Source organism: Heterodontus francisci, chromosome 16 (assembly GCF_036365525.1).
Source record: "Heterodontus francisci isolate sHetFra1 chromosome 16, sHetFra1.hap1, whole genome shotgun sequence".
Lineage (NCBI taxonomy): Eukaryota > Metazoa > Chordata > Chondrichthyes > Heterodontiformes > Heterodontidae > Heterodontus > Heterodontus francisci.
In genome coordinates, this window is record NC_090386.1 from 88,695,749 (window position 1) to 88,719,994 (window position 24,246).

General features: G+C 44.2%; 1 protein-coding gene across 4 annotated transcripts in view; it reads right to left on the reverse strand.

Moving 5' to 3' along the window:
• LOC137378342 (protein CBFA2T1-like) overlaps positions 1 to 13,339 on the reverse strand; it is a 137,847-nt gene extending 124,508 nt beyond the window's left edge. For all 4 annotated transcript variants that reach the window (XM_068048605.1, XM_068048602.1, XM_068048601.1 and 1 more), the window contains exon 1: positions 13,168 to 13,339. In XM_068048605.1, the coding sequence (XP_067904706.1) occupies positions 13,168 to 13,195 (28 nt within the window). In that variant the 5' untranslated portion in view covers positions 13,196 to 13,339. The remainder of the gene's footprint in view (positions 1 to 13,167) is intronic.
• Between the last annotated feature and the right edge of the window lie 10,907 nt (positions 13,340 to 24,246).

Genomic DNA, 24,246 nt, shown 5'->3' on the forward strand with positions numbered 1-24,246 from the left:
CTGCTCTAAGAACAATCCAGCTTCTCCAGTGTCTCCACATAACCGAAGTCCCTGGTATCATTCTGGTAAATCTCTTTTGCACCCGCTCCAAGGCCTTGACAGATCATCGATGATGATATAAGTACACGGACACATTAAACAATCAGCTTGCATTTGCGTAGTGTCTTTCCTGACCTCAGGACCTCCCAAAGGGGCTTTACAGATTGAAATGTAATCACTATTGTGATGTAGGAAGCTCGGCAGCCAATTTGTGCACGGCAAGCTCCCATAAACAGCAATGAGATAACGACCAGTTAATCTGCTCTTCTTCAAAATAATGCCATGGGATCTTCTGCGTTCACCCGCAAGGGCAGTGGGGAGGGGAGGGGCCTCAGTTTCACACCTCGTCTGAAGGTCAGCAGCTAACTTCAACTGTGCAGCAGTCCCTCAGCACTGCATCGGAATGTCAGCCTAGATCACGTCTATGGAGTGGGACTCAAACCCACAACCTTCTGATTCAGAGGCGAGAGCATCTGTTTTCTTCTAAATTAGCATTTGTTCTCAGGATGTGAGCGATGCTAGCAAACTGCATCTATTGCCCATCCCTCGGCAGGCTGCCCTCTTCCTGCACCCGTGATGGTACATCCATTGAGAGGCTCACTCGGCTGCTTTGGCATGTGTTACATTGGAATTCTGTATGATCCAAACCCAGCATGGGCCGGCCTATAAACTACCAAATTTATTGAATGCAATTTCATGTACTAACTGTGCTGGAATTTGGATTCAACAACTTGCATTTATATAGCATCTTTAACGTGGTAATAAGGTCCCACGATGCTGCACAGGAGCGTCATCAGACACAATTTGACAATGCGGATTACCAGCCCAGTACCACAACTCAATAATACGGCCGCAACCTGCACTGGACCTGTTAATGTCAGATATATGTCTTACAGCAGGACAAAGGCCATTTGCCCATCTGAAATCAGTATTAATTCCCTCTATTTAGTATCTGGGTTTGCAAACTTATTTCACACAGAGAAGGGGAAATCACATTAATGTCATAAATCCCAACGATATGAAACTTCAGCATATTTTCTCCCTTTATTCCCTTTGCAGTTTCATTTTCTTTCCCTCTCCAACACCTTCGTTATGGTGTCAACAAGTGGCCATCATTAACTCTCTAATCTGAGTGCAGTTTTTCTAAGTTAATTAACCCTGGGTTTATCCACAGGAGCACTACACTGAGGCACCTAGGTTTTCATTTCTGTTATGTTGCAGCGGGTGACATGGGCTCCTCTCTCGGCTGAGGCAGATGGGAACTCCATTTAATCTCTTATGCAGAGAACAGGTGGGATGTGCTTTGACTCAACTCCCTAAGCTGTTCCAGACCTCCCAACCTTCTGGTACAGGGAAGACGGTACAACTGCATAATAAAAGCCAGCTGACAGCTCACACGACTTCAGGACTGAGAGAGCTCAGTCATCAGCTGGCCTGGGCTGCTAAAAATCTTTTATAAAAGGGAAAGGAGGAAAGACTAGCATTTATATGGAGTTGTTCTCGATGTCAGCACTTTACAGCCAATGAAGTACTTTTCAAGTGTAGTCACTGTTATAATGTAGGAAATACAGCAGCCAATTTGCACACAGCAAACTCCCACAAACAGCAATGTGATACGGCTAGATAATCTGTTTCTTGAGTGACTTTGGTTGAGGGATAAATATTGGGCAGGACATTGAGGAGAGCTTCCCTGCTTTTCTTTGAATAGTGCCATGGGATCTTTTACATCCTTCCAAGAAGGCAGACAGAGCTTCAGTTTAACGTCTCATCGAAGGACGTCACCTCAGACAGTACAGCAATCCCTTAGTACCGCACCACGGAATGCTGAGGCATCGTAGCACTTAAGATTCTCTCTATGACACTCACTGAGCTCCCAATCATTCCAATGCCCATTTGGGAAATATTTTTAATTTTTCCTCATTTTTTTTCTATAAGGTAAAGCCTGCACCTTCCGAGTGCTTTGTGTAGACAGTCACCCGGTTCACAGGTCTTGATCGGGCACCCGCATCTAGAAAGTTCTCATTTCGGTCTTACCAAGCCGTGTGCCAGGACACAATCACAGAATAATACAGTGCAGAAGAGGCCCTTCGGCCCATCGAGTCTGCACCGATACATTAAAGACACCTGACCTGTCTACCTAATCCCATTTGCCAGCACTTCGCCCATAGCCTTGAATGTTATGACGTGCCAAGTATGGCTAGAGTCATTTTCAGCAGGCAGTCTGACCATAGGGATGAGGCAGCAGAACCAAGCATGGTCCTGCCCTCAACCCCTCCACCCACACCTTCCCTCAGTGATCACTGAATAAAGATAAGGAGCAGAAACCTGGCTTATATTATTGCCCCCACCCCCTCCTTAGCCCATGGACACCACTGGCCTGCTCTCAGTGCTCTGCTGGCTTACTGGACACACAGCAAGGATTGAATCTGGGCCCTTTCTTCATGACATGTCTCAATGCCCCAGGTCATGCATAACTGTACAAGCATTTTCCAGATTGCATTGACAGGGGCGTCTCCAAAAAAACATCTTTCCGATGAGACGTCAAACCGAGGCCCTGTCTGCCCACTGAGATGGACATGAAAGATCCTGTTGCACTATTTCGAAGGAGGACAGAGGAGTTCTCCCCGGTATCTTGGTAAATATTTATCCCTCAACCAACATCACAAAAACTGATGATCTGGTCAGTATCACATTGCTGTTTGTGGGAGCTTGCTGTGCACAAATTGGCAGCCAGGTTTCCTACATTACAACAGTGACTGCACTTCAAAAAGTACGCTATTAGCTGTAAAGAGCTTTGGGAGATCTCACGGTGGTGAAAGGCACTATATAAATGCAAGTCTCCCTTTCCCTTTCTTAGTACAGAGAGATAACTGAAACTTCAGATTGACAATGATTTGAGTCTCAAATTCTCTTCAATAACACGTAGGATTTATATTTTACATCGTCCAAATAAACATGATTAATACTGGCACATGGGAACACAATGGTACAGAAATGTTTATTTGACCATTAGGCACATTGCTACTGAAGCCTTCCCCTCCACTCCTTTGATTCTGTCCTCACTGGTCATCCACACATACAAGAAGCATTCAGTGATCAAGAATGAGAATCCTCACTGGTTTTTACCACTGCCCAGCCAAGGGTCGCACTGAGGGACAGAGTAGTTGTTCGAAAACTTCCAAGCCTGTTTGTGAAGAAGACACTGAGACTAGGATGCTTAGGTAGAGACTGTTTATTGCTTGTCAAAGAGCTTACTTCTCCACTCCTAACAACACAGAGCCAGTGCTGGCTGGCTCTTCTTTATGTATACATATTTTAATACAATTACCCAATCAACACCCAACACTCGTTCACCCTATTACCTTTAACTACCAGGTATTTAACATCCATGAACAGAACCTCTGACCCTAAGAACAGTGCTCCTACCCTCACCTATAGGAGATCAACTAATTCAATGCAGGATACAATGCAGCAAGTCACCAAGGCTTCTTAGACAGCACCTCCCAAATCCTAGAAGGACAAGGGCAGCAGGCACATGGGAACACCACCACCTGCAAGTTACACACCATCCTGATTTGGAAACATACCAGCCGTTCCTTCTTCACCACCGAGTCAAAATCCTGGAACTCCCTCCCTAACAACATTGTGCCTGCACCTTCACCACAAGCACTGCAACAGTTCCAGGTAGCAGCTCATACAAACATACGCACATACGAATTAGGAGCAGGAGTAAGCCAGTCGGCCCCTTCAGCCTGCTCCGCCATTCAATAAGATCATGGCTGATCTGATTGTAACTTCGACTCCACATTCCCACCTACCCCCAATACCCTTTCACCCCCTTGCTTATCAAGAATCTACCAACTCTGCCTTAAAAATATCCAAAGACTCTGCTTCTACTGCCTTTTGAGGAAGAGAATTCCAAAGATTCACGACCCTCTGAGAGAAAAAAATTCTCATCTCTGTCTTAAATGGGTGACCCCTTATTCTTAAACAGTGACCCCTAGTTCTAGATTCTTCCACATGAGGAAACATCCTTTCCACATCCACCCTGTCAAGTCCCCTCAGGATCTTATATGTGCCAATCAAGTCACCTCTTACTCTTCTAAACTCCAGTGGATACAAGTCTAGCCTGTCCAACCTTTCCTCATAAGACAGCCTGCCCATTCCAGGTATTAGTGTAGTAAACCTTCTCTGAACTGCTTCCAAAGCATTTACATCCTTCCTTAAATAAGGAGACCAATACTGTACACATTATTCCAGATGTGATCTCACCAATGCCCTGTATAACTGAAGCGTAACCCTCGCATTAAACAATAACATTCTATTAGCTTTCCTAATTGCTTGCTGTACCTGCATACTAACCTTTTGCAATTCATGCACTGGGACACCCAGATCCCTCTGCATCTCAGAGCCCTGCAATCTCTCACCATTTAGATAATATGCTTCTTTTTTATTTTTCCTGCCAAAGTGGACAATTTCACATTTTCCCACATTATACTCCATTTGCCAGATCTTTGCCAACTCACTTAACCTATCTATATCCTTTTGTAGCCTCCTTATGTACTCTTTACAACTTACTTTCCTACTTATCTTTGTGTCATCAGCAAATGTAGCAACTATACCTTCCGTCCCTTCGTTCAAGTCATTTATATAAATTGTAAAAAGTTGAGGCTCCAGCACTGATCCCTGTGGCACACCACTCGTTATATCTTGCCAACCAGAAAATGACCCATTTATGCCTACTGTCTGTTTCCTGTTAGCAAGCCAATCTTCTATCCATGCCAATATGTTACCCCCCACACCATGAACTTTTATTTTCCACAATAACCTTTGATGTGGCACCTTATCAAATGCCTTCTGGAAACCTAAGTACAGTACATCCACTGTTTCCCCTTTATCTATAGCACATTACTTCTTCAAAGACCTCCAATAAGTTGGTTAAACATGATTTCCCTTTTACAAAACCATGTTGACTCTGCCTGATTACCTTGAATTTTTCTAAGTGCCTTGCTATAACGTCTTTAATAATAGCTTCTAACATTTTCTCGTTGGAATGTATCTATTCTGTGTATTCTGAAATATCCCCTTAAATGTCTGCCACTGCATCTCTTTTGACATTAACCTACTTTGCCAGTTCACTTTTGCTAGCTTTGCTTTCATGCCCTCATAATCGCCTTTATTTAAGTTTAAAATACTAGTCTTAGACCCACTCTTCCCTCCCTCAAACTGAATGTAAAATTCAATCATATTATAATCGCTGCTGCCTAGGGGCGCCTTCTCTAGAAGGTCATTAATTAATCCTATCTTTTTGCACAATACCAAATCTAGTATAGCCGCTATAGTTGGCTCCAAAATGTGCTGTTCTAAGAAACTATCCCAAAAGCATTGTATGAATTCCTCATCTAGACTACCTTTGCCCAACTGATCTTTCCAGTCTATATGTAGATTAAAGACCCCCATGATTATCACCGTACCTTTCTGACAAGCACCAATTATTTCTTCCTTTATATCCCGTCCTACCGTGTGGTTACCGTTAGGGGGTCTGTACACCACTCCCACAAGTGAATTTTTGCCTTTATCATTTCTCATCTCGACCCAAACCATTTCTACATCCTGGTTTCCTGAACTTAGATCATCCCTCTCCATTGTGCCAATAGCATCATTAATTAACAGAGTCACTACTCCACCTTTTCCGAGCTTCCTGCCCTTCTGAAATGCCACGTACCCTTCAATATTCAGGTCCCAATCTATGTCATTCTGTAATGGCTATCAGATCATACTTATTTATTTATATTTGCACTTTCAGTTCATCTCTTTTGTTTCGAATGCTACATGCATTCAGATACAGAGCCACCACCAACTTCTCAAGGGCAACCAGCGATGGGCAATAAATGATGGCTTTTGCCAGCAATGTCCACAACCGCAGAATTTTTCAAACGCAAACCAAAAATCAAACCTTGCTGGTCTGTATGGACTTGCGTCGAACTGAGCCACTGAGGCAGTCCTCACTTTGGTTCTTTTAACTGACCCCAGCTATCAAAATAATACAGAGAAGGACGAAAGCATCACACTGCCTCCCATGTTCTCTACTGGTTCACTTAAAGCTTTCTCCGTTGAAGGATAAAGATGTGTGTTGACAGACAGCTGCAGCTGGATCACAGGTCAATGCTACAGGGTAACAGTTTCTCACTGTGGTCAAAAAGAGAAAGGCAAAAGCAGAGCATTAGTGACAGTTTCTATCTCTGAACCTGTCCAGTAACAACAGTTCTGCGTAAAAGGAAGAATTTCCCTTTTGTTTGGGACATTTTCGAAAGAACCAGCGGCGTCATGACAGAAAAAAAAATTATGCAGCGAGTTGTTGTGATCTGGAATGCGCTGCCTGAAAGGGCAATAAAAGCAGATTCAATAGTAACTTTCAGAAGGAATTGGATAAATACTTGAAGGGGAAATATTTGCAGGGCTATGGGGAAAGAGGGGATGAATTGGATAGTTCTTCCAAGGAACTGTCACAGGAACGAAGGGCTGAAAGGCCTGCTACTGTGCTCTATCATTCCATGACTTGTTTTATTCACAAAGGGAGGGCGTAGAAAGAGGTGTGACGGTGCCATTGTGTCACTGATCACATTCCCGACTCCTGCAAATGTTTAACATACAGCTTCAAACTGAGAATTAAAACGATCTTTGCAGATGTTCACCTTGTGTGCGATGTAAACATCTGCTGCTTACAGAACCCATGCGAGACCCGAACGCCAATGAAGCAACGACCTCTTTTTAGAACCACATAGCTGTGGTTTTCTGCCATCCCTCACCCTGCTCGAGGCTAGTCAGGCAAGAATATGACAGCACCACCACCACCCCCACTCCCCATTCCCAACCCGGAGCAATTCTCCCAGAAGCACTGGGAGGGAAATCGGGGGCCACACTACCTGATTTTCCAACAGTTTAAATTTCCACAGGCTAAGTGAATCATAAGGGCCTCCCTCCCAAGGCTTAACCACTCTTCATCTGACGTCCACACACTGGTGCCCTCCAGTAAGTGCCACTGAATCACAACAACCGCTTGCATTTATAGTAAAACGTCCCAAGGCACTTCACAGGAGTATAATCAGAGAAAAAAAAGACACCAAGCCAGGGATTAGGACTGGTGATCAAGCATAGTCAAAGAGGTAGGTTTTAAGCAGGAGACAAAGGCAGAGAGGTATAGGGGAGGGAATTCCTGAGCATAGAGCCTAGGCAGCTGAAGGCTACTTCCCAACTATTTTCTCAACAGCTTGGACAAGTCTGCACAGGCAGTGGAAACAAAGCCATGTCCCTGGCCTCGACAGAGTGAATCCAAGTGATTTAGCATCAATCTTGCCAATATCTAAAAAAAAAAACTGCAGCATGCAGCAATCTGAACAGAAGTGCAATCCCAAACCATCTTTCTCTCTCAGCACTAGTCCCACAACAACCTGTATTCTACTGTTAGTCATGACACAGTAGCCCATGGCCAGTGTACTGGCCAATATTTATTACCCCTCAATCAATATCCTGCATTACAACAGTGACTACTCTTCAAAAGTACCTAATTGGCTGTAACGCGCTTTGGGAAGTCTGGAGGTTGTGAAAGGTGTTATATCAATGCAAAGCTTTCTTTTTCTTTTCTCAGTCAACATCACTAATACAGATGATCTGATCATTATCACATTGCTGTTTGTGGGATCTCGCTGTGTGCAAATAGGCTACTGCATTTCCTGTATTACAAGAGTGACCACACTTTAAGAGTACTTCATTGGATGCCAAGTGCTTTGGGACGTCCTGAGGCCATGAAAGGCGCTATATAAATGCAAGTATATGCTTTCTTTCTGTTTAAACTTGCCAGCTTGCTGCTGACATCAGGACTGCTCTGGAGGGTGGGTGCAATAATTGCAGTATAAATCTTCACATCGTTAAAAATGGTACGGGAAAATAACCTCTGTTCATCGCGAGCCAACATTATACCACCAGTCAGAAAACATCTGCAACTGTTGCAGTCTTGCCGCAGCTCACTGTGTGTAGGGTCAGTCTGTAAGGCAGCTTTCACTGGGCCACCCACCAGTTAGAGATATTGAAGTACAGTAGAATCCTGTTAAACGCTGACAGCAACAGGAATTTCTGCTGGGGGTCATACAAGGGCACACTCGTTCACAAGTATGGTCAGCATGGGGCCCATTACTGTAGTATCAAGTGCCTGGGGGAGGGGATAGAGAGCTCTTCCCCTTAGCAGCAACTAGTCAAGAGAGACGGCAAGTTATTATTACAGAGCTGACTACAGCTAGACTAGAAGCAATACTGTTTATAAGAGGATATACCATTAAAGCATCTACCTGCCTGAGAGATAAATCAACGAGGATTTTCTAAATGGTAAGGAACTAGGGACTAGAGAGGAGCAATGAGATTTGGGAGTCCAAGCACACAAATCATTTAAAGCTAGTAGCCAGATACAAGAAGCAATCAAAAAGGCTTATGGAATGTTGGCCTTTATCTCAAGGGGGTTGATATACAAAAGGGCAGAAGTTATGCTTCAGTTGTACAGTGCTCCGGTCACACCCCATCTGAGGGACTGCCTTCAACTCTAGGCACCAGACTACAGAAATGATCTATTGGCCTTGGAGCAGATGCAGCATAGATTCACCAGAATGGTACCGGGGCTCAAAGGGTTAAATTGAGGAAAAGTTGCACAAACCTGGCTTCTATTCCCTGAATATTGTAGATTGAGGGGGTGTTCTGATCCAGCTGTTCAAAATGTTAAAAGGATTTCATAGGGGGTTTATGGTGAAACTATTTTCTCTGCTGGGAGATTCAAAAACAAGGGGACACAATCTTACAATTAGAACTGGGCCATTTAGGAGTGAAATCAGAAAGCCTTTTTTCACACAAAGGGTAGTAAAAATCTGGAACTCTCTGCCCCCAAAAGGCTGTGGATGCTGGAATAATTGAAGCTTTCAAGACTGAGATCGATAGATCGTTGTTATGTAAGGGTAAGATAGGGATATGGAGCAAAGGCAGATAAATGGAGTTGAGGTACAGACCAACCATGAACAGTTTGAATGGTGAAGCATACTCGAGGGGCTGAATGGCCTCTTCCTGTCAGCCGTGGCTCTCATGTGAGATAGCACTCTCACCTGAGTCACAAGGTTCTGAATTCAAGTCCCACTCCAGTGCTTGAGCACAAAATATAAGCCTAACTCTATTGTGCAGTACAGAGGGAGTGCTGCACTGTTGGAGGTGCCGTCTTTCAGATGAGATGTTAAACTGAAGCCACATCAGCCGGCTTGGATGGATGTAAAAGATCCCATGTACTATTTCGAAGAAGAGCAGGGGAGTTATCCCTGGTGTCCCAGACAATATTTATCCCTCAATCAACATCACAAAAGAACAGATTATCTGATCATTATCACATTGCTGTTTATGGGAGTTTGCTGTGTGCAAATTGGCTGCCATGTTTCCTACAACATTGACTACAATTCAAAAAGTACTACATTGGCTGTAAAGCGCTACGAGACATCTGGTGGTTGTGAAAAGCACTATATAAATGCAAGACTTTCTTTCATATGTTCCCCTTTGTATCAGTGGCAGTGTGTTTCACACAATCCACACCATGACTGACTGTGGATATAACAGATAGTGTGCCATTACTGGTAATGTGTTAATCAGATACCACATTGGTACTGACTCGCTGGGAACAGCCGAAGCTATTATCCTTGCCTCCCGGCATTAACTCTGTACTCAAGTCATCACCGACTCCAACTCCCTCCCTGGTCACTGTGTCACAACTACACAAGAAATAGGAGCAGGAGTAGACAATATGGCCCATCGAGCCTGCTCCGCCATTTAAAATGATCATGGCTGATCATAGGATTCAACTCCACTTTCCTGCCCGCTCGCCATACCCCTTGATTCCCTGAAGTCTTCCCAAAAATCTATTTATCGCAGCTTTAAATGTATTCAACAATAGAGCATCCACGACCCTCTGGGGTAGAGAATTCCAAAGATTCACAACCCTTTGAGTGAAGTAATTTCTCCTCATCTCAGTCCTAAATGATCGGCCCCTTATCCTGAGACTGTGTCCCCGTGTTATAGATTCCCCAACCAGCGGAAACAATCTCACTGTCTATCCTATCCTGCCCCTTCAGAATCTTATATGTTTCAATGAGATCACCTCTCATTCTTCTAAACTCCAGAGAATACAGACGCAATTTACTCTGCCTCTCATCATAGGACAACCCCCTCATCCCAGGGACCAACCTGGTGAACCTTTGCAGCACTATCTCCAATGCAAGTATATCCTTTCTTAAATACGGAGTCCAAAACTGCACACAGTATTCCAGATGTGGTCCCACCAAAACCCTGTACAATTGTAGCAATATTTCCTTGTTCCTGTACTCCAATCCCCTTGCAATAAAGGCCAACATGTCATTTGCCTTCCTAATTGCTTGCTGTACCTGCATGTTAACTTTCTGCATTCCTTGCACAAACAAGTGTTGAAATGAACTTGACAGTTTGCATCTCTGAGGGTTCCATTCAACCCAGAGCTGAGCTTTCTGATGCTACAAACTCTCTGTCAGAAAGACAGCCTACTTCCACCTCCTTAACTTTGCCCGTCACACGTCACCCCATCTACTGCTGTAACTCTCATATGTGCCCTTGACCAGTATCAGCCCTGGCTCTTTCGGTAGCACTCTGGATTCTACATCAGAAAGCTGTGGGTTCAAGCCGTCTCCAGAGATTTGTTCACATAATCGAGACTGACACTCCAGCGCAGTACTGAGGGAGCACTGTACTGTCAGAGGTGCCGACTTTCAATAGGACAATAAACTGCCACCCCGTCTGCCCTCTCAGGGGGAGCTAAAGGATTCCAAACCACTATTTGAAGAGCAAGGGAGTTCTCCCAATGTCCTGACCAACATTTGTCTCTCAACCCACCACCACCAAAACACTGTTTGCAAACTGGTTGCCATGTTTGCCCACATTTCAACAGTTGACTACACTTCAAAAGTACTTCAAAGGATATGCAGTGTCTTGGGACAGTCAAGGTGTGATGTAAATGCAACTTCTTTCCTTCTTTTTCTCCAGTGCTTTTCCTGGTCAGGTTCCCATCCTCCCCCCTCTAAACTTCAATTCATCCAAAGCTTCGCTGCACCAGGTCCCATTGTGTTCAAATTCACCCCCCACCACATTGTCTCATCCCACCCTATATCTGTAACTTCTTGCTGTCCTATAACCCCATGCCAACAATCCTCTTACCTGGTCACTGTGTGCCCCACTCCTTTCACCCTACCACTGGCAGCTATGCTTTTATCTGCCTGAGCCTCACACTCTGATTTGCCTCCTTAAACCGCTCCACCTCCCTCTAAAGATCGTCTTTATAACACTCATCTTTACCAAGCCTTTGTTCAGTCTTCCTAATCTGTCTTAGTTATTCCCTTATGCCTCTGAAATGCCTTGGGAGGTTTCTCTATGTTATTATGTGCTATAAAATTGCAGGTTGTATATAAAACAGATACTACACAATTACTGGGAAGCAGCTGTGGCAAAACCCCTTCATGTTTTTGAGTATCATCACCTAACACCTGGGTGAGGAATCTAGTTTAGTAGGGGCGCTACCATCCAACATTAAGCAGCATAAGTACTAAGGGGAGTCAAACTGGATCCAACATTATGACCAGTTAAATCCCGATAATGTCTAAAGCAGATGAAGGAGCCATTCATCTGCATTAGAGACAGGTCAGGGCTAAGAAAATAAAGACAGGAAGGAAAGCAAGACATTTGTGCAGATATGCTCAGTGGTTCTGCATGTTTAAAAGAGATAGAGCTAAAAATTTAAAGGAACAAATTATAGACCAGAAATGCCAGAGTGAATGCAAAAAAAAGGGGAACAGCAGCAGTTCATTGAGAGCTGTCGCTTGCCGATGATGGAGTTAGACATTATATTAGTAGTGATAGCCTCTTAGCAGTTATCCTGTTTCCCACTGCTGAGTGTCTAGAACTAGGAGTCACAGTCTCAGGATAAGGGATTGGCCATTTAAGACTGAGATGAGGAGAAATTTCTTCACTCAAATGCTTGTGAATCTTTGGAATGCTCTACCCCAGAGAGCTGTGAATGTTCAGTCGTTGAGCAGATTCAAGACAGAGAGCAATAGATTTTTGGATATTAAGGGATATGGGAATAATGTGAGAAGATGCGGCTGGGGTAGAAGATGAGCCATGATGATACTGAATGGCAGAGTAGGCTTGAAGTGCCAAATGGCCGATTCTATTTTCTTACTGTCTGTACAATTGCAGCACTATTGACTGCATTTAATGAATACATATCATATACCACTACTGACTGTATAGAATGTATACCACATTTTTCCTGATCACATATATAACACACAGCTCCTGACAGTGTTCTCTATCAGTTATATACACAGTCATTAGCAGATATGCCATTCCAGTTGGATGTAAGTTAGAAAGTGAGGCAAGCAAAAGACAATGTCAAGAAAACAAAAACAAGTTCAAGATCAACTGGTACCAAATAAAGCAATTGAATGGTGCAGAATAAACAAATATATTGCGTTGTGTTTTTTTTAAACAAGGATATAAAAAAACGCCCATAAGAGAATTCTGTTCCATTCATTTTAAGTTTCCCTTTCTAAGGAAACAAATTGAAATGAAACTGCAAACGTTTGCACATTCTACTGTTTTGTTTTGCACTATATGTTTTAGCAAGGATTATAAACCCCCAGTCCTCAGAAAGACAGAATCAGCTAAATGCACTGAGCAGACCCACTCCCCAGCAACCCCCATCTGTCACATCGCCCAAGGACACGAGAACACAATGACCAGTTCAGCAGCAACACACAGCACGTTCCCAATCCTCTGATAAAAGTTACAACGGAGTCGCAATGCAACATGACTCAAGCTGTCCGTTTCCCCCTTTTTTTTTTCCGATCAATTACCTGTAAGGAAACCCTTTTTAAAGGGGCCTCCAACCTCCCGTTTTGAGGAACATTTTTGGAAAAACGCGTTAACAGTCTTTATCCCCTTTCTCATTGGTCCCGAACAAAGACAATCCCCTGAATCAGCTTCACAGAGTGAAACAGCGGCAGCGCAGAGTTTACTCACTTTGAAAAGAACCAGAAATCCCCACCATTTCCAATGATCTCTCTCTCTCTCTCAGTTTGGAAAAGTTTCGCAGTGACCGAGAGTTGCAACCAGAAATAAAATTTCCACTTTGGCTTTCAGTGACTGTATTAAGTTGTTTTTGTGTGTGTGTTACTGTGACCTCTCCAGTCAAGGAACTCCTCGTGTCTGATTGATTCTCCAGTCCCCGACTGCAAACGAGCAAAGAACAGACTTCAAAGGCACAGACTTAGCCAATGTCTGTAGCAAGGGGGCTGGAACTTAAAGCGACACAGAAATCCCCCTTCACATAGCAGTTGGATAAACCACCGAATTAGCAAACTAAACAGACTAGTAATTGTATTTTCTGTTGCCTATTTTCCCATTCTACATATCCCCAGGCTGTTCCCAGTTACTCCCAGATTTGGTTCTTTTCTAAATGTGTATTTTTTTTTCTTTGAGCATCTTGGTAATTCTGTTCTAAAACGACCCAGAAGTCACCAACCCCCGCGACACCCCCACCCCCCCCCCCCAAAAAAAAAGCCAAGCAAAAATGCCCCCGCCGCTCTCTTAAAGGGACACAAGTAATAAAGAACCTAATCGCAAGACCAAGGAAAACTTTCAAAAAACTTGAATAGTACTGTTATAGTACTGCACTCTGGTCGTGGAAGCAAGTTTCTTTCTCCTAACTCCTCCATTATGCAGTCGCTTTCTCACACTAAAATTTTCTAAGTGCTTAAGGGGAAGGAGTCACTTTAAAAGGCTGGAGTTTCTTGTCGTGGACCGCGGTGACTGCAACAACTACCGTGGAATCTCCCTGCTCAGCATAGTGGGGAAAGTCTTCGCTCGAGTCGCTCTAAACAGGCTCCAGAAGCTGGCTGAGTATGTCTACCCTGAGGCACAGTGTGGCTTTCGAGCAGAGAGATCCATCATTAACATGCTGTTCTCCCTTCGCCAGCTACAGGAGAAATGCCGCGAACAACAGATGCCCCTCTACGTTGCTTTCATAGATCTCACCAAAGCCTTTGACCTCGTCAGCAGACGTTGTCTCTTCAGACTACTAGCAAAGATCGGATGTCCACCAAAGCTACTAAGTATCATCACCTTATTCCATGACAATACGAAAGGCACAATTCAGCATAGTGGTGCCTCGTCAGACCCCTTTCCTATCCTGAGTGGTGTGAAACAGGGCTGTGTTCTCGCACTTACACTGTTAGGGATCTTCTTCTCCCTGCTGCTCTCACACGCATTCAAGTCTTCAGAAGAAGGAATTTTCCTCCACACAAGAACTGATGGCAGGTTGCTCAACCTTGCCCGTCTTAGAGCGAAGACCAAAGTACAGAAAGTCCTCATCAGGGAACTCCTCTTTGCTGACGATGCTGCATTAACATCACACACAGAAGAGTGTCTGCAGAGACTCATCGACAGGATTGCGACTGCCTGCAACGAATTTGGCCTCACCATCAACCTCAAGAAAACGACCATCATGGGATAGGACGTCAGAAATGCTCCATCCATCAATATCGGTGACCACACTCTGGAAGTGGTTCAAGAATTCACTTACCTAGGCTCAACTATCACCAGCAACCTGTCTCTCGATGCAGCAATGAACAAGCGCATGGGAAAGGCTTCCACTGCTATGTCCAGACTGGCCAAGAGAGTGTGGGAAAATGGCGCACTGACACGGAACACAAAAGACCAAGTGTATCAAGCCTGTGTCCTCAGTACCTTGCTCTACGGCAGCGAGGCCTGGACAACGTATGTCAGCCAAGAGCGACGTCTCAACTCAGGTGGCAGGACCATATCTCCAACACAGAAGTCCTCAAGGTGGCCAACATCCACCCCCAGCATTTACACCCTACTGAGCCAGCGGCGCTTGAGATGGCTTGGCCATGTGAGCCGCATGGAAGATGGCAGGATCCCCAAGGATGCATTGCACAGCGAGCTCGTCACTGGTATCAGACCCACCGGCCGTCCATGTCTCCGCTTTAAAGACGTCTGCAAATGTGACATGAAGTCCTGTGACATTGACCACAAGTCGTGGGAGTCAGTTGCCAGTGATCGCCAGAGCTGGCAGACAGCCATAAAGGCAGGGCTAAAGCATGGCGAGTTGAAGAGACTTAGCAGTTGGCAGGAAAAAAGACAGAAGCGCAAGGAGAGAGCCAACAGTGTAACAGCCCCGACAACCAATTTTATCTGTATTACCTGTGGAAGAATCTGTCACTCTAGAATTGGCCTTTATAGCCACTCCAGGCGCAACTCCACAAACTACTGACCACCTCTCGGCGCTTACCCATTGTCTCTCGAGACAAGGAGGCCAAAGATTAAGATTAGATTACACTACCATAGCACCCAGCAACATTCTGTAAAAAGCTCAAGCAAGAATTTGCATTGACATAGTGCCTTTCTTAAGGTCAGGACATCCCAAATGCTTTACAGCCAGTTAAGTATTTTTTGAAGTGCAATACTGTAGGAAATGCAGCATGTTACCTGTGGACCACTACCCGATGGACGTGTGGTCAAAGGTGTTTTTCTGTACAAATCTTTCCACAAGGAACAGGTGGTACAGCACAGTCCAACTTGAGTAAGAAGGGCTCCACAGTTCTTAGTCTGTCTCCCATTTAGAAAATGTTCCAATTTGACTTTCCAAGATGCAAAGTGGATGAACTCACACTTCACCACATTGAACTCCATCTGCCATAGTTTTACCCACTCACTTAGTCTGTCTATGTCCCTTTGTAACTTCCTGCTCCCATCAACACAACTTACTGTGCCTTCCAACTTAGTGTCATCTGCAAACTTGGAGATACTTTCATTTGAGTCATTACTATGTATTGTCAAAAGCTGAGACCACAGTACACTAGGGTACCCTACTTGTCACATTCCACCAATCAGGGAATATTTCCTTTATGCCTACACTCTGTCTCCTACCTCCCAGAGCATTACCAACCCATGTCACAAGGTTATCTCCAATCAATACACCTTTATTTGAGCTCATAATATTGACCAGGACACCAGGGGAATTCACAGCTCTCTTTAAATAGTGCAGTATGACATATTCTATATTCCGTAAACCTGAAGTCATCCAAAACTCTACTGCAGTGTCCTTACTCTCATCAATTTCATTCCCCTATTCCCCGTGTGTTCGCTGACCTACATAGGCTCCCAGTCAAGCAACTCCTTGATTTTAAAATTCTCATCCTTGTTTTCAACCCCTCCATGGCCTCGCCCCTCCCTATCTCTGTAATCTCCTCCAGCACCACCACCCTACGAGATATCAGCACTCATCTAATTCTGGCCTCTGGAGCGTCCCCGATTTTAATTGCTTTACCATTGGTGGCTGTACCTGCAGCTGCCTGGTCCCTAATCTCTGGAATTCCCTCCCTACACCTCTCCACCTCTCTACCTCTCTTACCTCGTTTAAGACTATCCTTAGAACCTACCTCTTTGACTAAGCTTTTGGTCAACTGCCCTAATATCGCCTTATGTGGCTTGGTGTCAAATTTTGCTTTATAACGATTCTGTGAAGTGATCTGGGGTGTTTTATTACCTTAAAGGTACTATATAAATTCAAGTTGTTGTTGTTGCTGTTGAACCATCAGAACAGATGGACAAGACCTTTGTTTAATATCCCATCCAAAAATATCCACCTCTGACAACACAGCAGTCACTCAATGGATGGGAATTTCCTCAGAGTTGGCCTTTAATCAATTTCTTAACTTTCCTGAATGTGGGGTGTAAATGGGTTTTCCACCACACTTCTAATGAAGTTATGGCAGTCGAACAGGAGCAGCTCCAAGGAAACTCCCGGCCTACAATTTGAAGTGAATGGAGTCCAAAATATCCTTCCTTCCTATGTGCTTTAGATAGGAGTATTGGAATTTCAAAGTTTCCTGGAAAATAACCCTACCCTGACACCCCTCACAGCTTGTTCTGGAATTGCACTAACTCAGGCGTTCTCAACATTGATATATAATCTTTGACATAGTAAAAAAATCCCAAGGTGCATTACTGGAATATTATCAAACAATGGGCGGCACAGTGGCGCAGTGGTTAGCACCGCAGCCTCACAGCTCTAGGGACACACGGGTTCGATTCTGGGTACTGCCTGTGTGGAGTTTGCATCTTCTCCCTGTGACTGTGTGGGTTTCCTCCGGGTGCTACAGGTTTCCTCCCACAACCAAAGACTTGCAGGTTGATAGGTAAATTGGCCATTGTAAATTGCTCCTAGTGTAGGTAGGTGGTAGGGAATATGGGATTACTGCAGGGTTAGTATAAATGGATGGTTGTTGGTCGGCACAGACTCGGTGGGCAGAAGGGCCTGTTTCAATGCTGTATCTCTTTTTTTAAAAAAAGTTTGACACTGAGTTAGGACAGATGACCAAAACCTTGGTCAAAGAGGTAGGTTTTAAGGAGCATCTTAAAGGAGAAAGAATTAGAGAAGTTGTGGGGGGGAGCTCCAGAGTTTAGGGCCAAGGCAGATAATAAAGGCATGGCCACCAATGTTTGAGCACTTAAAATAGGGGATGAGCAGTAGGGCAGAAGTGGAGGAGTGTAGAGATCTCGGAGGGTTGTAGAGCTGGAGGAGGTTACAGAGATAGGGAGGGGTGAGGGTGAATTATGGGCCTGTTCTGAGTGGGCACAAGCCCAGGGAAAAGATACAAAAAGAAAGAACTTGCATTTAGATAGTGCCTTTCACAACCCCAAAATGCTTTATAGCCAATTGCACACTTTTGAAGTACAGTCAGAGACAGACACCCAGCTGCTTTATTTCACTTTTCATTTAAAACTGCTTGCAGAAATATTGGATTAAGAATGATATTTTCACTGCAAGTTTAATTTTATGGTTGAGGTTATGTGACTAACTGAATCCTTGGGCGTCAATAGTGACAACTCAAGGGTGTAGATTAGTAATTCACTCTGTGAAACATTTTGAGATCTTTTGACAGCTTTTTATAAATTGCAAGAATTTCACCTACCTCTTTTTAAAGGGATTCTCTCTTTCCTCAATCTTGTTATTTTCTCTTTTTCTAACAATCAACTTTTGAATGCATCAGTAAGAACTTCCTCTATTTAGTTTACATGCATAAAATCTTGATTTCAACGTTATCTTATTTCCCCACATGACAAATACTTGAATTATATATTTTTTCCTTTATTTCCATTTTTTCTTTTTATTAAACTAGTTCAGTCCCTTTTTGCTTACATTAATTTTTGGCCACCAGACTTCTGGGACTGGAATAAGTGCCATCTGTCACCCAGCAAATCCTTGTCCCATCTGGGCACAGCTCTGCGTTACAGACGATTGTGGATATAACACAGCCTGCCCTAGAAAACAGGTCCTTGTACCTGTTGTGGTTAAAGCCCACTATGATACTATGCACTCTCACCTCTGAGTCAGAGAGTCATGGTTCAAGCCCTGCTCCAGAGTCTTGAGCATGTAATCTAGCCTGATACTCCCTGTGCAGTACTGAGGGTTTTCAGAGGTCCTGTCTTTCGGATGAGACATTAAACCAAGGCACCATTCGCCCTATCAGTTGGATGCAAAAGATCCCTCGGCACTATTCAAAGAAGAGCAGAGCAGTTCCCCCTGGTGTCCTAGCCAATATTTATCCTGTAACCAACATTAGTAAAATAAATGACCTGGTCATTATCACATTGCCCTTTGTGGGACCTGTCTGTGCACAAATTGGCTTTTTCATTTCCTACATTAAAACAGTGACTACATAAAGTACTTCATTGGCTGTAAACTTTGGGACTGAGGTTGTGAAAGGTGCTATATAAATGCAACTTTTTTCCATTGGCACATACCTGCGCTTGTGTTTGGCTAGACCACCTTTGTAGCATTTGGCAATAGTTTGATTAACACAGTAAATCAAGGTGGCATCTTTGCCTTGGTGCATCTTCTGCTGAAAATGTTCAGAAAGAGCACACTCTTCTACCGGGTCTTTCACGACTTCAGGACTTCCCAAAGCTCATTGCAGCTAATTAAGTACTTTTGAAGTGTATTCACTCTTGTAATGTAGGAAACATTGACTCCTTGTTAGGTTATGGATTCCCAACCAGATTCCCAAATCCAACAAACTGCCTCGTGAGAAACTATTATTCAACGCCCTTCTAAAACAATTCAGAAGCTTGAATGCTCTACGAAAGCTGTCGCAGTACTAGTGAGACAGAGCTTCCTTTGACAACAGGCATTAAGAAGTCATGAGGTCCATAAGTGTATTGATCTTATGACGAAAGGGTCTGCCCCTCCTCCACTCCCACACCCACCCTGCCACTAGGTTGCCACCTGCTATCTCCCAAACAGTAGTGCAGCCTGCCTAGCACACAGATGTTCACTAACAATAATAAATTAACACCCACTTACAAGGACTATTTCCTAAGGGCAGGACAAAAGTAAACCTATTAACAAAGTTTACCTATTGACGCCTGGCCTATGAATCTATCATGAGGCCCAGGGGTGGGCTAAGAGCTGAATTAAACCTTAGGCAATCAGGAGTGATGGGAAAGAGCCTGAGTACTTGAACTCATTGAGAATTAATTTGTTCTATATTTTCCATCTCTTCCATTTCCTCGCCTTCTTTTTAGACTTCTCACTGCCTTAGATATTCACTCATCTTTTTTTTTCTTTAATTTCTTTTACGCTGCTTTCCATTATTTGACTGAGTGAAGTGGTCACAAGAGGTGATCTGTTGAATCATTCAACAATAATTCCGTTAATACGTGCTCATTGTCCCCCCCCCACCCCCCACCTTCTCCCTTTTAATCCTTTTATGAATATGCTTGTTTATCTCTCACTTTTCTGTTCTGAAGAAATGGTGATTCTGCTCTGTCTGCAGATGCTGAGCTTGTGCTTCCAGCTGTTTCTGGTTCAATAATGCCATTTATTTTTTTAAAAGTTGTATCTTCTGAACTTTGACTGCAATTGACTCCATCATTACTTGTCACAATACATCAGTAATGGGGCATTCAACTGGGTCATACCTATTAACAATATTTAAATACAAGCTTTAACCATTCACAAGATAGCTCCATCAGCACATCATCAACAACGCCAACTTACGTTTATATAGCGCCTTTAATGTAGTAAAATGTCCCATCAGAGAGTAATGGTAATAGTTTACATCAGCATTAACTATGCGTGTGTGCGTGAGAGAGAGAGAAGGGGACAGACACAGGCTCCATTTTATTAAAGTTTCAAATATTTAAATATGATTGATTGCTGTCTGGTGTTCTTTGTCTGAAGGTGAATATTTTGAGGGAGAGCTAGACCGGAGTTGGTTGTGACGCTTTCCACAGTCAAACAGCCTTCCAAGTCTCATAAAGAATGGCACAGCAGGCTCAAAGGCCCATGTGGTCTACTCCTGCTCCTATTTCTTATGGTCTTATGTTCTCATTGTAGGTTCATATATGAGGGAAAAAGACCATTGGCAGATTTACAGATGCTGTGATGTTGTATGTCAGTGTGATTCACTACCTTTAGGAAAGGATTAAGGGAGAGTGAACAGAAAATGCATTTTCACAGCACTTTTCACAAACTCAAGATATCCCAAAGCCAATTAAGTACTTTGAAGTCTAGTTACTGTCATAATGTAGGAAATGCGGCAACTAATTTATGCACAGCAATCCAACAAAAAGTGACGTAATAATGGTCAGATAATCTGTTTTAATGGCATTGATTGAGGGATAAATATTGGTCGGGTCACTGGGATAACTCCCCTGTCATTCTTCAAATAGTGCCAAGGGATCTCTTACCTCCTCCTGAGAGGAAAGACAGATGCTCAGTTTAATGTCTCATCCCATGTATTGGTATTGTTCAAGACCACGGAGCAAAAAAATTTGGAGGTGAGCAAGAGGGCAGAACTGGAGGAATATAGGGATCTCGAATGGCTATAGGGCTGGAGGAGGTTACAGAGATAGACAGAGGTGAGGCCATACAGCACTTTGAAACAAGGATGAGAATTTTCAGATATCTTCTTCAAGCCGCCACTATTTATGTTGGAACCTTGATGGTGCATTGCCAGACTATTCAACGGCAGCCGAGCCTGCTCGGGTCCTCACCACAAGGTTCACATGCAGCCACTTTGCAACAAGGTCACTGGAGAGTGAGAACCCTGGCCTGTTTTACTCTCCCTACCCAGATGCTCTGAGACTGATTGTAGTGGCCAGGAACACTATTCCAGCTGACAGCCACTAACTCAGCACACACTGGAGATGAAACCTGGGACTTTACTGCCCTGCATGGCTCAATCAGTGTTCCGGAGAATACCCCAGAGAAATGAATAAGCATTGCCTTCAAATAGCCTATTCATTTGAACAGGTTTCAGTGCGATGAGACACTAACACGAGTTCTGCAGTTTTAAGTACATCAGTGGTGTGATAATCCCCAAATAAAGAGCCTGGCTAGAGGGAACTGAGTGGTGCAGTGAGTTAAACATAGCTCTCTTACCTCCTGAGGCCCAGATTTGTATTTGTGCAGTCTGTTGGCTGTAAGGGCCTGATGTTAATGAGTTGCTGGTAATGAGCCAAACGTTTGAGTTAACTGACCTAATGGGCATGGGCACCAATTGCCAAAGTCACTTTGAGAGACACAAGAACAGTTGGTGTGGAAAATGGAAAAAAATGCCACGTTTGTACAGTAGGTGCCCGCTTCTGAGGGTGAGGCTGAGACAAAGGAGTGTGTACTTTAGTCTGCATTGAGCTGTGGGATGCCTTGCCTGGAGACTTTGATACACACACACTCGAAATGAAAAGTGCTCCATTCCTCGGAACCAAAAGCCCTCACTTTGATGAGCACAGCTAAAGGCCTCCAACTGCTCGACATCCTGATGGGCACTAACTCTAATAGAGGTCTTTAAAACTTGAAAAAGTTTGATAGAGCAGCCTTAGAGACATAGGGCAGACTTGTGGGGCAGACCAAAGCTGGAGGCTATAAGATAGTCATCAATAAATCCAACAGGGAATTCAGGAGAAACTTCTTTACCGAGAGAATGGTGAGATTGTTGAGGTGAATAGAATAGAACTACTTAAGGGGAATCGAGATAAATACATGAGGGAGAAAGAAATAGAAGGATATGCTGATAGGGTGAGCTGAAGTAGGTTGGGAGGAGGCTCATGTGAAGTATAGACCTGTTGGGCAGAATGGCCTGTTCCTGTGCTGTAGATGCCATGCAATTTTTTATAATATTAAATTCCCAGGAGGATGACAACACAATGGATGCGTACCCACAAATAGCCCAAAGGATTTTAAAGATGATATCTGAATACAGTATAAACACAAGGGTTGAAGGACTTTTCTCTCTGTTGGCTGGTGTCGCTGGCTGATGTGATACGAAGCCAAACATTCGCGGGTTAACTGATGTCATCCGGAGCAGCCGTGGTTGTACTCATGAGGGCAGGCAACATTGACCATGGCTCCCATTTCAGATCATTAACCAGTGAACCCCTGCCAGCTAAACGGATGTGCAGTAACATGGTTCAAGGGCCCATTGACACTTTGTGCTGAACTGTAACTTTCAGACCCACACACAATTGGGGAGGCCGGTGGCATACTGGGAACTACAAAGTTTCAGTAGCGCATTTGTCAGTGGCGTTTTAACTCAGTCAGGGCATTTGCATCTGACTTCTATGTTTCCTGACCAACTGGAGAGGTCGGGAGTGATGATGACCCACAGCACTCTGTTCCGGCTCCACTGTTTAAAGGGACCCTGTGAAGGACAGAATGGAAGCATTGTCAAAGTGTCTGAAACAGAGCCAGTAATTTGAGAGATGTCAACGTGGAAAGGCAACACCCCACTTTTCAGATGCATCACTGGACATCATGCTGAAGGCTGTAAGATCCCATAGGGAGGTTCTGTTCCCCATGGATGGGAAGAAAAAGCCTGCCACAGAGGAAAGCAGTTGTGGCTGGAGGTGGCCAAGAAGGTTAGCAGCAGGAGTGTGCCGCTTTGCTCCTGGATACAGTGCCGCACGAGGTTCAATGACCTGATCAAGGCAGGAAAGGTAAGTGGCATGGCACATTCAAATACAAACCCCACTCACTCTGCCTTCCTTAGCCTTCTCCTGCACATTACTTCTCGCTCCAACAAACCTTGAAGGTACCCATCCTTCTCTGTTGAGGCGCCTCCTCACACCCCCACCTGACCAGCTACCACTGGCACTCGCCCTCATCTTATGGTCATGTCACACACATTGCTCACAGTGACCCTCCAGAAATGCTGTCCTTCCATACTCTCAAAACATTCTACAGCTCACTCTCATAGCTCTCTTCTTGCAGGAGTAGAGAGCACAAATGAGTAGGGAGAGGCAGAAAACTGGACACGGACAAAAGAGTGGAATTCAAGAGGTGAGGTGAGAGTTACTGCCTTTGACATCAAGGCAGCATTTGACAAAGTGTGGCATCAAGGAACCCAAGCAAAATTGAAGTCAATGGGAATCGGGGGGAAATTCTTCACTGGTTGGAGTCATACCTATCACAAAGGAAGATGATTGTAGTTGTTGCAGGCCAATCATTTCAGCCCCAGGATATCACTGCAGGAGTTTCTCAGGGTAGTGTCCTAGACCCAACCATCTTCAGTTGCCTCATCAATGACCATCCCTCCAACATAAGGTCAGAAGTGGGGATGTTTGCTGATGATTGCACAATGCTCGGCACCATTCGCAATTCCTCAGATACAGAAGCAGTCCGTGCCTGCATGCAGCAAGACCTGGACTGCATTCAGGCTTGGGCTGATAAGTGGCAAGTGACATTCACACCACACAAGTGCCAGGCAATGACCATCTCCAACAAGTGAGAGTCTAACCATCTGCCTTTGACATTCAATGGCATTACCATCGCTGAATCCCCCATGATCAACATCCTGGGGGTTACCATTGACCAGAAACTGAACTGGAGCAGCCACATAAATACTGTGGCTACAAGAGTAGGTTAGGAATTCTGTGGCAAGTAACTCACTTCCTGATTCCCCAAAGCCTGTCCACCATCGACAAGGCACAATTCAGGAGTGTGATGGAATACTCTCCACTTGCCTGGATGGGTGCAGCTTCAACAACAATCCTTGACTCCATCCAGGACAAAGC